At 44.2% G+C, this 14,618-nt stretch overlaps 2 protein-coding genes across 4 annotated transcripts in view; both read left to right on the top strand.

The window, feature by feature from the left end:
* Positions 1 to 1,280: 1,280 nt before the first annotated feature.
* csnk1e (casein kinase 1, epsilon) lies at positions 1,281 to 12,496 on the top strand. Of its 2 annotated transcripts, none has more exons than XM_076759914.1 (11): positions 1,281 to 1,727; positions 3,131 to 3,228; positions 3,414 to 3,524; positions 4,849 to 4,997; positions 7,017 to 7,245; positions 7,533 to 7,703; positions 7,795 to 7,943; positions 8,050 to 8,248; positions 8,348 to 8,493; positions 10,217 to 10,282; positions 11,060 to 12,496. In XM_076759914.1, the coding sequence occupies exons 2-10, from the start codon at positions 3,153 to 3,155 to the stop codon at positions 10,247 to 10,249; spliced, it is 1,263 nt and encodes a 420-aa protein (XP_076616029.1). In that variant the 5' UTR covers positions 1,281 to 1,727; positions 3,131 to 3,152; the 3' UTR covers positions 10,250 to 10,282; positions 11,060 to 12,496. The 2 variants fall into 2 exon arrangements, with proteins under 2 accessions (XP_076616029.1, XP_076616030.1); XM_076759915.1 differs by having other exon boundaries at positions 1,385 to 1,727; positions 11,063 to 12,496.
* Positions 12,497 to 13,411: 915 nt separating this feature from the next.
* The window catches only part of tmem184ba (transmembrane protein 184ba), a 13,459-nt gene continuing 12,252 nt past the window's right edge, over positions 13,412 to 14,618 (top strand). The window contains exons 1-2 of one of the 2 annotated variants that reach the window (XM_076760528.1): positions 13,412 to 13,777; positions 13,868 to 13,914. The gene's annotated coding sequence lies outside the window, so the exon portion shown is untranslated. The remainder of the gene's footprint in view (positions 13,778 to 13,867; positions 13,915 to 14,618) is intronic. The other variant, XM_076760527.1, reaches the window with a different exon arrangement.

The following is a 14,618-nucleotide window of genomic DNA, read 5'->3' as shown; positions in this document are numbered from 1 at the left end:
TCATTTCAGTTCATACTGTTCAACATATGTTCGATTTTCTTGGGGAATTTATCAGCCATTATTTTGAACTTTAAAATTCATGAATATAAAAAGTAAACACAAAATGGGAAGTGAAAGCAAGCCATAAATACACACTCGTTTATGATGTGTCTGTGGTTTTGTGGGTTTTTTAAAAATGGCTTATTGTTAAGGACTGAATTACTCTGGTGAATGTGCAACATATAACTTGCATTTCTCAAATTTCTGTATTTTTTTAATTCATTCATTTATTTTTGTTTTTAAAGCATTCTTTGAGCTGTGCAGCAACAGTATGGGGCTAGAAAACACCAAGAGAACCAACCCATTACCGTAAACTGGGGAAGGACTTGCAGAAGAAATCACGAATGCAAAGTTGGGATGAGAACCTGTTAAAATACACAATGAAACTGTTTTTTTTCCTGGTGAATGTTTTCATACCAAGCTAGCTAGCTAACAAGCAAGCTGTTAAGCTGGGAAAGCAGTGTTTTTGGTTGCACAGCAGGCAGCTAGTTTAGCCTGTTAGCCATCACACCTCAATGTGTCAACGTGTCATTTTGGCTTTGCAAAAACGAATGTATGCTGGCAAAAATGTCTCTGGGTGCTACTTTTTATCTAGTCATAGGAGCAGGTTTTAGTCCAACACGTGAAATGAATTAGCATCTTTTTTTTTTAGCTGATGAAGGTCCCACTTTGACATCCAATTTGTTGCCTTAACAAAGTGCTATAAAGTCGCCCCCTGGTGGTAAATTCGTACAGAAACACAGCTTCCATGTATTGTTGGCAGACATTTCTCATGTATTCACCCTTCAATTACTTTAAATGTTCCTCCCCAGGGTGACACCGACAATGCTTGAACTCTTCTTTCCTTGAGTCGTCCAGTCGCAAACAACAAAACTGTTTTCTGTCATTTTAATCGTGGGGCTGCAGTTTGTTGGTCATCCTGAATAATACAAAAAGTCTGCAGCTCCTCTGCAAACAGGTTGGTTATCAAATGTTAACATTAAAAAAAAAAGCGTCAGGTAAAAAGGCTTTTTTTTTCTAATATAGGAACCACCGCTAGAGGGGGTTGACACTTTCCCTAAACACACGGGTCAATCCATGCACATCATGCATCCCTTCTGAATCAATGTTCAGAGCGTGCTATAACAATCTAATCTTACATTATGCATCATGTGACCTTACGTTATATTTGCTTATATCGGCGTAAAGACTCGGCGCAGCTGTGAGGGCAGAGGGCTGCAGCTGCTGGCTTAGCGCGCTTCATTCATGCCTGCAGAAAGCAGCAGCAGCGGCGGCTTTAAGACAATCCGGGCATCTCTTCAAGTCTGCGGATGACATCATTGATATTGTCAATGGTGTAAACTGAGAGAGGGCTGGGTGGGGGTGTGTGAGGGGGGAGAGAGAGACGAGCAGCCACAGAAGAGAGAGAGAAGGACCCCGGTGTCTGGTTTCGGCGTTTTTCCTCCCCCCCAAAAGAAAAAACGTGACTGTGGATCTTCCAGAGTCGGATCTAACTCGGGTCGACTCGGATCAGCTGTGTTTTTGTTTTGTTTTGTTTTGTTTTGTTTTCCGGGGGGGTGGGGGGTGGGGGGGGTTCGGGTCACAGATCTGCGAGGTTATGAGCCGTCCGAAGCCGCGTCGGTGCGTCGCTGTCCAGGGTCCTGAGTGAGACAGAGCCAACGGGCGGCCACGGAGCCTGACACAACCCGGTGAGGAGGAGGAGGAGGAGGAGGTGGGGTGTGTGTGTGTGTGTGTGTGTGTGTGTGTGTGTGTGTGTGTGTGTGTGTGTGTGTGTGTGTGTCGGAGGGGTGTATGTCGGCTAGTCAAGGTGTCTAGAGGCTTGTGTGTGTGATGATGTGTGTGAGGTGGTTCGGGTTGGACTCATCGCGTCCACATAGAGTCGTTTTGGGGCGGGGGGGTGCGCCTATTCAGAGGTCCTACCTGTGTGTGGAGGGTGCGGTTGTGGGAATTATTACCACATTTGATGGCCAGTGAGGGGTGGACGGTGTGTTGTTTGCATTCAGCGCCCTCCTCACTTCCTCTCCTGTGGTGTCACGGGCCACTGCATGAAGAATCCTGTCTGAAAATGTAACGTCTTGCCTGTTTTTGCGGTCTTTTTTTGCAGCTGTGGAGGGTCTCAGTTTTGTAACACTGGCCGTGTAGCAGCTCTTGGGGGGCTGTGAGAGGAGATGATGGTAAAGGCTTTGGTAATGTGCAGCAGTGGCTTGCTCTGCCTTATTTTCCCTGCACCGTGTATGTGGATGGGGTGTATGTAGGTCTACAGAGCAGAAAAATGAACTTAGTCAGCGTTTAGTGCAATGTCAGACTGGCTTTTAAAGCTCAGCCTGTGTCGAAAAAAAGCCCTCAGCCGTTTCCCACTTTTAAGTCCCCTATTTCATGGCTGTTCAGACAGACAGGGCTTGGGTGAGAACAACATGACTCATTCGAATTTAGTCAGGGGACTCCAGTCAGAAATTGGGAGTTTATGCAAATCTCTTGCACAGAGGACCAGACCTCCCTTGAAGTGCTATGGGAAGAGTGTGCGAGATGCTCATCCAGCCACCACCACCACCACCCGCAGCTCCGAATAAATCCCATTATACAACTACACACTCTGCTCGTCATCGCTCTCACCTTTTCCCCATGCACTTTCTAAACACTTCTCTGGCCTACATTGTCGTCCTCTGAGACACCAGAATTTAACAGCGCGTCCTCTGAAGGTGTAACAGCTCTAACGCAACAAAACATGGCTGGTTACATGAGATCATGTGCAGTGAAAAATGTTTTGCTTCCACAGTGGGTTTGGTCACACAAAGTCACTTTACAGCAGCAAGTGAGGAACACTGTGTGTCCCAGTTCCAGTGGGTCACCTCAGGCTGCACTACGTCACTGTTGTGGCTCAGTCATTTGCACTTTTCATTCTTTCTCACCTCCCCTGTCCATTTGTCTCAAGCTTCCGGTTTCATTTTCTTTCATGATGCAGCATCCCCAGGGCTCATAGATTTGACTTCAAAGTCTGCAGCTTTGCACCACTGTCCTTTCACTCTATTGATCACCAGTGATTGATGACAGCTGTGTGTGTGCTTGTATCTGCGTGTGTTTCCCTCTTCAGTGAGTTAAAAAGCTCAGGAGCCATGGAGTTGAGGGTGGGGAACAAGTACCGCCTGGGGAGGAAGATAGGGAGCGGATCCTTTGGAGATATTTACCTCGGTAAGCATTTGGACTGTGCTAACCTGACGCTGTCTTCTGAAGTAGCCAGAAGCAGAGAATGTACTGTGCATATTGCAGTTTTTGTGAACTGTGTTGAATAAATCTCCCTCACAGGTCAAAAGAGACTTTCAGTGTTGGAAATCACTAGTATGTTGCAACTGCATCTCTGGTATTTCTCCCATCAGGTTCTAACATCGCTACAGGAGAGGAAGTAGCCATCAAACTGGAATGTGTGAAGACCAAACATCCACAGCTTCACATTGAGAGCAAATTCTACAAGATGATGCAGGGCGGAGGTGAGCTCCAAGAAGTATTTCAAGCTTTACTAGGGGGCACTGAGAGGCAGTGAAGAGCAGGAGAGGCACTGAGGGGTATTTAAGACTGCTGAGGGGTGTTAACAATGATTACAGTCATTTAGGAGCCATTGCAGTGTATTTAGAGACATTTCAGGACATTTAAGGGCATTTGAGGTGCATTTAGGGTCATGCGGGGACAGCGAGAGGCCTCTTTTGCTGGAATGAAGGAGCATTGCAGTCAGTTTAGGGTTGTTGAGAGATATTAATGGTGATTCAGTAGCATTCAGGTGTAGTCATGGCTGTTGATGGGTGCTGAAGCTTTACATGTTCATGATAATATAAGACTTTATTTATCCTGAGGGGTCAATTCACAGCAACACAGAGACAGGCTAAGGTTAGAAAACCAGGAAATTACTATTTGAATGAAATGAATCAAAAAAGAAATAAGAAATAGTGATGATTAGTGAAACATTAAAGTCTGTGTGTGTACAGTATATTACAATACAACTTTAATATACCAATGGTATATAACAATATACCAGGGCTGCCCAAAGTGGGGCCTGCGGGCCAAGGTTGGTCTGCCATAAAGTTCAGTTTGTGCCGTGAGATGTTTCCAGTGAAACATCTTGACCTGAGCATGAAGGGCAGAGTGACACTTTGCTCAGGACGTCAGTCAGTTTTTATCACTGACGAATACGTGTACGAGCATTTTAATGTTGTAGTTTGTCAGCGTGGAGCCAAGTTTGGACTCTTTATCTACTAGTAGGTTAGGAGTTTAGTACTGCGTCATGTTATATAGAGGAGTATTGTGTGTTTTTTAATACATAAAATAACTTAGTGTAAACAAAAGTAGTGGAGTGAAAAGTGTTATATTTACCTCTGAAATGTTGTGCATTAAAAGTATACGGTTGCATAGAATGGAATAACTCAAGCAAAGCACAAAGTATATCAAAATTGTACTCAATTAGGCTGCAAAACTTGAGTAAATGTGCTTAATGCCTTTACACAACAGTAATTTGGAAATGGATAAATAGTCAAAGTATGTTGAAAGGATAAACAGTTAAAATACTTATCTTAAAGTAATGGATAAATGACTGAAATAGCTGAAAGTAGTGAATGAATGGTTGAAATTGTTAGCTAAAATTAACGAATAAACGCTGATAAACCTGAAAGTGATGTTCATGTTCATCTCCTGTTACAGCAGTGACAGGAGGACAAACGCAACCAGCAAGTGAATTCAAATAAAGCACTGAACATTTGATGGATTATTACCAGTGTATCCACTAGTTTCTGTGTTATTACTCATTTTTCTGTTTCCCAACAGTGGGAATCCCGTCTATTAAGTGGTGTGGTGCAGAGGGCGACTACAATGTTATGGTAATGGAGCTGCTGGGCCCCAGTCTGGAGGACCTGTTCAACTTCTGCTCCCGCAAGTTCAGCCTGAAAACAGTCCTGCTGCTGGCGGACCAGATGGTGAGACAGACTGACTGACTCCTGTCCACACTGTAAAACGTGGTAGTTCACTGAGGATGTTTCCTGAGAGCCACAGCCAATAACTGACACACAGTCCCAACGTGAAAACAAAGAACTCATTGAAGAACACTGTTATGTTTATAAAGAGGTTCCTCACTGCATCTAAGGCTGAGAAACAGCACATAAACAGTCATAGTTATGGATAAATATATGAAATCAGGCAAGTCCAGTCACATAATGCACTGAAGTCAACTTCAAGATGGCAAGTTACACAGATTTCAACAAATGGATGCAGCTATTTTTAGAGCGGAACGAAATGGATCATTTGAAATCGTAGAATAATTCTCATCTAAACCTCTGAAACTCGTTTCCTGGCTCGAGACAAAGCTTATCCCCTCACTATCTTCGACCGTGCCGCTCCTCCATAAAAGTCAATTCCAATCCAGGACGTGGAAACTCGGCAAGACGGCCTAATCCTTGTCGCAGGGGTCGGCCCGTGGTGTCTTTTCTGAGCCTCTTTAATCCCTCATATGTCATCCTTTAGTCCACGGCTGGCACGTTCGTTCTTTTCATCCCATTTTCTCTCGGCCACTTTGACCTCCTTTCCTGAACGCTCTTTCTGCTGTCACTGGAGCGTCTCTCCTCTCCTGTCCTCTCCTCTCCTCTAAAGGAGTAATAACTAAGATTTTAACTGTCCCATAACATAAAACGACCTCTATATATCTGCACACAAGCTGACAGGATTATTGATCAATACCAGTGACTCAACTAGTATTTCACCGGCCAATGAGACTTTAAAACTTACTTTCAGTTTTCGACCAAACACTCTGTAACTGTGGGAATATGAAGACTCCAGGCAGTGCGACCCCACCAATCACAACCAGCAGAGCTAATTCATTATCTGAAAAGGAGTAACTGTTGGGCAAGCGCTCAGACTGAAGTACGCAACTAAACTGGAAACCTGAGGAAAGATGGATTCCAATTTTAAAGCAAAACTTCAGATTAGTCAGAAAGTTTCACTTTTTTTCTGGGTTGAGCAGCATCCGTATGCTTTGGGGCAAAGCAGAAAAGATCAATCCTGCACCGAGCAGATGATTTAGAGGACCATACCCTGCCATTGCATTAGATTGGATTAATTCTCTACTTTATAGGCGTCCATTGACCTCCACTTCTTTTAATACGCTGTGGAGAGATGTGAACGGTGATCCATCACTGTAAAGATTTCGCTGCCTTCCTTGTTTTATGTTAAAGTTTGTGATTGGTTGTGCAGTTGTGAGCGTACACTGTTTTTCCCCTTGTTGGTGCATTCAAGGACACTATGACATTTGAGATATTATAGTTGCCTGCAAGATGCGATGCAAGAAGCACCCAGGACACACACAGTTTGATCCTTTTTTTACATTGTCCATATGTGTTATTTTTGTCTGCCGGCTTTGATTTCATAAAACTCTTGAACTTTAGAGTTTTAAAACACTTCCTGATGGCAACTGTGAGACAAGATAAAATGGCCACTCCACTGATTTTGCAGATGAAGATGAGTATACTTGTCACAAGTATATCTATCTATCTCAACCTGTGAACACAGCTGTGTAATGTCCTCTGAAGGTTACAGAAAATAACCCTGATGATGTCATCAGTGTATCTCCAAGTGGACTGTAGAGTCTGATTTTTTAAAGACTGCAGTACAAACTTGATGTTTAAGACTCTGCATTTACTCGACAGGGAAGGTCTAATAAAATATCCTATTGAGTCTTCTGAGCTTAAACCATACTCAGCACAAATAGTCAATACATTTTGTCCTCTGCTGCTTTGATTTGACCATTTCTCTCTAAAATCTGTCATTTTTGACTCCTCCAACTTTATGTCAGTGCAGTGCTAAAATGCTGGATGATTCATTTTGTGGCTTGAGCCAGGTTCACCTCTCTGTAAACCAACTGTCAGAGCATACTGACATGGCTTCCTGGAAGATCTAAACCTAAAAACTCAAAGTAAGAAATGTTCTCTGTCTCTGCACTCCAGATTAGCAGGATTGAATACATCCACTCCAAGAACTTCATCCACAGAGACGTGAAGCCTGACAACTTCCTGATGGGGCTCGGCAAGAAGGGCAACCTGGTCTACATCATAGACTTTGGCCTGGCCAAGAAATACCGTGACGCCCGAACGCACCAGCACATCCCCTACCGCGAGAATAAGAACCTCACAGGCACCGCCCGCTACGCCTCCATCAACACCCATCTGGGCATCGGTAAGCCAGCGTACAGGCAGAGGATGGCCTAGATATCTGTGTGAATGTGTGTGTTCCACAAACCCCGCTGCGGTTTCTGTGTGTGTTCACGGCAGAATGTCAGCAGAATATGCTGCAATATGCATGTTTATTGATCAGGGCTGGATCCTCTGAACTGCAGCCTCCTGTCATGTCCTCTCCTTCTCTTCGTCTCCTCCTCTCCCTTTTCTTATTCTCCCCCCTCAAACCTTTTTACCGTTTCACGCTCACCCCTCTTCACTCTCCCCGCTCTCTGTTTTCTGCCACAGAGCAGTCGAGGCGAGACGACCTGGAGTCTCTGGGCTACGTTCTCATGTACTTCAACCTGGGCTCTCTGCCCTGGCAGGGGCTCAAGGCTGCCACCAAGAGGCAGAAGTATGAACGCATCAGTGAGAAGAAAATGTCCACCCCCATTGAGGTGCTCTGCAAGGGTTACCCCTGTGAGTGAACAGGCTGCTAACAGACGTTAACATCTCGACACCTCGCCTGTTTGCTTAAAATCCACTTCCCCGTCTTTCTTGTGTTTCCCAGCTGAGTTCTCCACTTATCTGAATTTGTGTCGCTCGCTGCGGTTCGATGACAAGCCGGACTACTCGTATCTGAGGCAGCTCTTCAGGAACCTTTTCCACCGACAGGGCTTCTCCTATGACTACGTCTTTGACTGGAACATGCTGAAGTTTGTGAGTCGTCCAGAGTTCATACCTGTCACACTCACAACTGCAAACTGCTTCCAGCTTAGGGGTTTAAAAAACTTCTCCGCTCTCCACTATCTGCACTGTGTTTCAGGGGGCCAGCAGGACCACCGAGGATGGAGAGAGGGAGAGGAGGGAGGGAAAAGAGGGTGAGGAGCGGGCAGGAGGAGGCCAAAGAGGAGCCGGAGGCCGAGCTTTGCCGCCTGGTCCGAACCCTTCAGCAGCCAACAGAGTGAGGAACGAGGCAGATGCTGCTCCGGCGAACCCGGCCACGCGTGGGGTCCAGCAGTCAGGTCAGGAAGCGGTTCTGGGTACCTGGAAGTCACTGTGTGATACAGCTGGAGCAGAATTAGAGCTTTTCCATTCATACATGAATCTTTGCGTGAGCGCAGGTAACCGCTCTCCTCAGGCGGGGAGAGCAGAGCGAGCCGAGCGAGAGAGGAAGGTGGCCATGAGGCTTCATCGCGGGGCCCCCGCCAACGTCTCCTCCTCCGACCTCACTGCACGCCTCGACCAATCACGCATCACTGCATCACAGGTAGGAGGATTGTGGCTTTACAGGTTCAGCGGGACTTTGTTGAGACGGGAGTTGCTGCGTGTCTTATGCGCATCCGTTGCTTCAGAAGAGGATGTTTGAAATTTTTTTCATTCAGATTAAGGTGGAGGTTCGTAGAAGACACTGCTAGTTAACAGTCTCACCCTGTCACGACCGGCTGCAAGTTCAAAATACATGTTTTAGATTTCATACTGCATGCACTTAAGATTTAGAGAGGGCCATGACATCTCGTTTTTCCTGAATCATTTTTAGCCATGCTAGCAGCCATGCTAATCGGTCGGTCACATTAACTGTTTTTTGATAGAGTGCTATGAAATTTAGCACAGATAGTCATGGTCTCCAGAAGATTAATCTTACTGACTTTGGTGATCCTCGTACTTTTCCTTTAGAGCTGTTAGCAGTTCGGAGTTGTTACTTATCCAAAAATACCCTAAGATCTACTGGATGGATTCACATGAAATTATTTGATCCATTCATGGTTCCCAGATGCTGTATCTTAACGACTCCCCAAATTTTCCATTTTTAATTTATCCACTACTTTGATTTATGACCAAATCTTGCAAAACTAATGGCATGCCCATCAACGTTAGCATGCTAACATGCTGAACTAAGATGGCGAACGTGGTAAATCTTCCATCTGCTTTGCTTCAGCATGTTGACATTGTCATTGTGAGCATGTTAGTAAGCTGATGTTAGCATTTAGCTCAGAGCATCGCTGTGCCTACGTTGGCTGTGGATTCGACCATAAATAAACTGCAGCAGATATTATTCTCGTCTCTGATGTAACATTAATTGCTTTTCTGTGAATGAAATGCTTCAGAGGGATTCTCGTTACCTTTGGCTGCTAACACTGCTGGATTCTCTTTCATGCTTGCCACTCACATTGATACAAATTCATAATTCATGATGCCATCTTGGACATATTGGGGCTGGGAAAATATTCAGACATAATCTAGTCATAATTACCACCACCAATATATTGATGTGAAGAGTTTTTGTTATTGTGCAGTTTAAGTCTGACATGATACAAGCACAGAATAGACTAATCCACCAAGGCTGGCTCCTTGTGTCCCAAAGCCTCATTATAATTTGTAATTGGAGTCTCTCCAGTGCTCCTTCATTTAGCAGGGATCATGTCTGCATCCTGCAGAAATGGCAGCAGCTATTCTAAATATCCAGGCTCATTGTGCTGCGTCTTCATGTCACTATTCAAAGAATCTTACATGCAGCTATAATAATTTGGTGGAGCAGATGTTCTAAATTCAAATAGATACAAACTCAATTTACAGTGTACAGTCTGAATTTGCATAATTTAACTCTGATGGTTACAAAACAAGGGCATTGGCGTATCATCCTCCTGTGATCTTGACAGTTATAAATAGTTCAGATGCTGTTCATTAGCCACTGATTGCACCAGTGAATAAAATTACTCGGTGGTGATTTTCTGATTTGGCCTCCTCTTTCTTCTCCAATTCGTGTGCTTGTCTTTCTTTGTGTGTCGACCTGTCATCTGATTTTTTTCTATGCTCGCAGCAGCTTTTATGAGAGGAAAAAAAACCCTGTGAAACTGCTACCAGATCAAATCAAGAGCTAAGAAAGCCCACTGGTTTTGGCCTTGGAAGAGCTCAAATGTTAAATACAGTGTATTCCTCGGGTCTCTGTCTTCGGTTTGCTTCAAGCTTCTCATATTTCTCTCCACTCTCAGGTCAGTGTGCCGTTTGAACATCTGGCAAAGTGAGTTCCTCCTGGCTGGCCGGCAGGTCAGTGGCAGGTATGGGCATGTCACACACACACACACACACACACACACACACACACACACACACAGAAATGGTCAGAGGTGAGATGTTCCTTTTAAAAAAATGTCAAGTGAAAAAACATTTAACACCGTTCTCTCACAGGTTTATAATGAAACGACTTTTCATTATAAAAAAAAAAAAGCTGCCATTTTTCCTGATGAGTGAACATTGATTTTCCTCTTGCTGGTGCAATTTAGAGCAATGCAGCCACAAAACATGGTTTTCACTGTGGAAGAAATGCATGTGAGATCAACTCAGTGTTCACAAAGTGCAGGTAGTTGGCTATATTTTGATTAAGTCCTTCAGGAAAATGTAGAAAATCCAAATAAATTACAATACAATGAATTGTCAGATAAACATCATAGAACTTCTCAGTTTCGCAGTGTGTTTGAGGGTGGATGCAACAAACGTGGCAGTTAAAAGTGTCCTTTTTGTAACCCTCTGTATTTAAAGGATATGTCTGAGGAGATTCTATATTTTCCTTAATGTTTGCCAAAAAACTACCAGCTGTTTTAACCTTTTTCAAAGATTTATTTGTGGCCTAACCTTAAAGATTAATGTCTTCAGTAGGAGTCAAGGCTTTGAGCCACAGACAGGGTAGAGAAGTACTGAGACACAGACTAATGCATGGTTTGGATCTTTTCATGGTCTTTGTTGACATAACAAAAGCATAGAAAATGTTCAGTTTTGTCCTTTCATCAACCCAAAAAGTGACATTTCTCTTCCTCGTTCTGTTCCTTGTGCGTCAGCAGCTGCAGGGTATCAAATACCCCTTACTTTTCAAATGGATGAATGAAATCATGAATGAGTGGAGAAGGGCAAGAGGAGCGGGAGGAGGCGTTGCAGGCCCTTGAGAGGGGGATCAGGGCCATCCGTGAATCTGTCAGTATGCTGTGTGAACACTGGTGACCAGGAAGAGCCGATGGAAACGCTGTGATGAGAGACAAACCAACTCTTGCTGGAACTGGTTGGGACTGCTTTTCGGGTTGGGGCTGGAGAGGGAAGGTGGTGAAACAAACCAGAGGTCCCACCCCTTCTTTATCATATTCACCTGCCCATCGACTCAGAGGCTCAACGTGAAAATACAAAACAAAAAAAAAACATCAAAGTGCACAAAATGGACTAAATTTCAGATATTCTGTGGTTTACACCTGTGATGAAATAAAAAAAAAAAAAACAGCTATCAACCTGCTAACATTTGAGATCTACATCCGCTGCTTCTGGTGTTCTTGATTATAACTAAATATGTAAACAGCTGTGGAGATGAACACAAAACAAAAGTGTATTCAGGCCTATAACAGACCGGAGAGAGGGCTTGAACCTGGAGCAGGAAAGGGACCAGAGGTGTGGAGGGAGTGTGTGAGAGTGTGCAGTTTGTGGATGGGATGTGAGGCTGCTTTTTGTCAATAAATGTCAGCGTCTGTCTGTGTGTTGTCTTCAATGTTCGTTTTTGCCTTTAGCTCGGCTTTAGAGGGTCTGAGGAGAGGAGGGACGGAGGAGCGGGAGGTGACCGTTGATGAATTACCCCCGAATGGAACGGAAAGCCCGTCCCCGATGGAACCTCCCTCTTCCTCCACACACTTTCTTACCTATGAGAGACTGACGTGGGAAACATTGAATGTGAAGGAAGGCCGCTTTGAGTAGAGTAGAGTAGTAAAGATAAAAGGGAAAGCCATGAGGATTGTATGATATGATTAAAGCCTTAGTCCAGCTCGTAACTCCAAGTGTGAAAAGACTTGAGAAAGTTAGACGATCTTGGTGGTGAACAGGTCTGGTGTAACGTTTGCTGTTTGTTCTTTTGCCCTTTTCCTTTGTTTTATGATACATGTAAAATGTGTACATAACCAGAATGTGACAGATTGCTTAAAGATGAGGCTGGAGAGAAGAGGACTGTTTACTTCCTGGCAGCCCTGGGGAAAAAGTGAAGCAGAATTTTTTACCAGTAACCTTTAGAGTCTGCCAGGCATGTGTGTGTTTTGGTTTCCACTGTGGCAGGCAATGACAGAAAGGTTCTTGTTAATGTTTCAAGGAGGCGTTTTGACCCGGGACTGCCAGGACGGACAGGTGTCACTGAGGGGAGTGAGCTGTTTGATGTCCTGTACATTTCTTTACCACGCTTCAACTTTACTACTATGATATTTGTGAATATTTTCTGAATCAATAAAAATATACACAGCTTACACAGACTTCTAATTGCACGTTTCATTTGATATATTAACCCCTTGAAATTTCATTTTCCACATCTTACACAACTTGTTTAAGTACCGAAATGGTACCTTGTTTATATACAGTGTGCTATTAACTTGATTTTCCTGTTTCAAGCATATTTTTGGGCATTTGGCCTTCATTGGACTGTGGAGATAGAGAGTGACAGGAAACAGGAGAGCGAGGGGCGACATACATCATACTGTAGGTCCCATGTCAGAATCTAACCAGGGACAGTGTGATTATGCTGTTGTGGGTCATTTTATGGTGTTTTATACTGTTAACACTGTGTTTCTTCATGTGGCAGAAATACGTTAAAGGGACCCTTGAATAACAGATATTTGACATGCAAGAGGCTGCAGGCGTACAGTAATTAATAACAATAACAAATATTGGAAACATTCCATTTATGTTTACTAGTTCCAGGGCCCTGATATTGTTGTTGCTAGCTTAGCATAACTCACTATGACACTTTAAGTATGGCACTTTGAGTCCTGCAGCTTTATGGAATTGCCACACTAAATTGCTGGAGTGAATGCTCTTTAATATCATCAGGCCCCAAATTGCCCTCAAGAGTAGTTGTGACCTTGATGAAAAAGATCTGGGGAGACTTTCTCAAAACTTAAAAAGGACAATAAAACATAACAAAAGTACCAACTATTATTGTGGTGAGTATTTTTTAGCCGCACACTGACTACACAGAACAAATAACTCATCAGCAAGTGTGTGGGAGCAGCTCTCAGCAGCAGTCACTGTCCCACTGCTGCTGAACCCGAGAATAGACCCGCGCATGCTCAGTGTTCAATAAACAAACCACGCCTTTTTCCGGGTTATTAATGGTCCTCTATGTGTGATTGGCCGAACGGACACGTCCTCGCGGAGTGGGCGGAGCTCTTGTGATCTGCCGTTAATCCGACAGGGATTGGTATGAAGTCAGCGGAGTGGAGAAAGAAGAGCGGCGAGGAATGACGGGGTTCACTTTTTTAACTCCAAAAACATCGACCTTAGACGAAGTTAATGCACAGACTGGAGCACTAAAATGATTGTGTAGAAGTTGTTTAACATGAGCGACAAACTTTAGAAGCGAGTTTTTGGGGGAGACGCAGAGATTGACGGGGCAATCCGCCGTGGGCTCAACATGGATGTCCGGGGAGCAACGGTGCGGCTCTGAGGGGGAATTAAGGCCGTTTCTGGTTTATTTCTGGTCGTGACTTTGTGTGACGGTGTTGAGGAGGATTTTAAAGCAGCACGTTACTTACCAGGTGAGCCTGGCTGTAAAACATGTCGAAAATACTTTGCCTTTCTATAACTCCTTTTACCCGACTCATAAAGTGTCTCCTTCGTCATTCCAGGTTTCCAGTTCGAGTTAATCAGTGGATTGCTGAGGCTACTAGCTAAGGTAAGTCACCAAGCTTTGTGGTCCATTAGTTTGAATTTCCATGTTATTCAAACTTCTTCGGTCAGATTGACCTGCAGTAATAAATTACAATTAAACCACTGTTATGGAAGTAACAGTGCCCAAATGTCTTAGTAGCTTTCTGCTGAACATATAAACGCCAGTTTTATTGTTGTTGTTGCTTCAGTCAGTATGATAATCCAGCCTGGCTGTCACCCCATAGCATTACTTATTGTGAATTATAAACACAGTCAGTCTGGGTCCCATCACCCCTTTCCATCTGTTGCTTTATTCCTGACCCCCTGCCTGTCTGATATATTATTCCTCTGTGTGTGTGTGTGTGTGTGTGTGTGTGTGTGTGTGTGTGTGAGAGAGAGAGAGAGAGAGAGAGAGAGAGAGAGAGAGAGAGAGTGAGTGAGTGAGTGAGAGTGCTTCTCCACAGACTGACCTTTTTTGCCTTTCAAATGAAACACACAGATGTCCCTTTACTCCAGCACAGCATTTCACTGCCACTGGTATTGTGTGTGTGTGTGTGTGTGTGTGTGTGTGCGTGTGTGTGTGTGTGTGTGTGTGTGTGTGTGTGTGTGGGTGTGTGTACATGCGTGCGTGTGTGTGTGTGTGTGTGGATGCTGATGCCTTCACTTCTCCTTGTTGACATGTGGATCTGCTGATCACTGGCAAACCAATACAAATGACCTGCTGTCTGA

Source organism: Chaetodon auriga, chromosome 20 (genome assembly GCF_051107435.1).
Source record: "Chaetodon auriga isolate fChaAug3 chromosome 20, fChaAug3.hap1, whole genome shotgun sequence".
In the NCBI taxonomy this organism is placed as follows: Eukaryota; Metazoa; Chordata; class Actinopteri; order Chaetodontiformes; family Chaetodontidae; genus Chaetodon; species Chaetodon auriga.
This window is presented reverse-complemented; position numbering and strand designations above follow the sequence as displayed.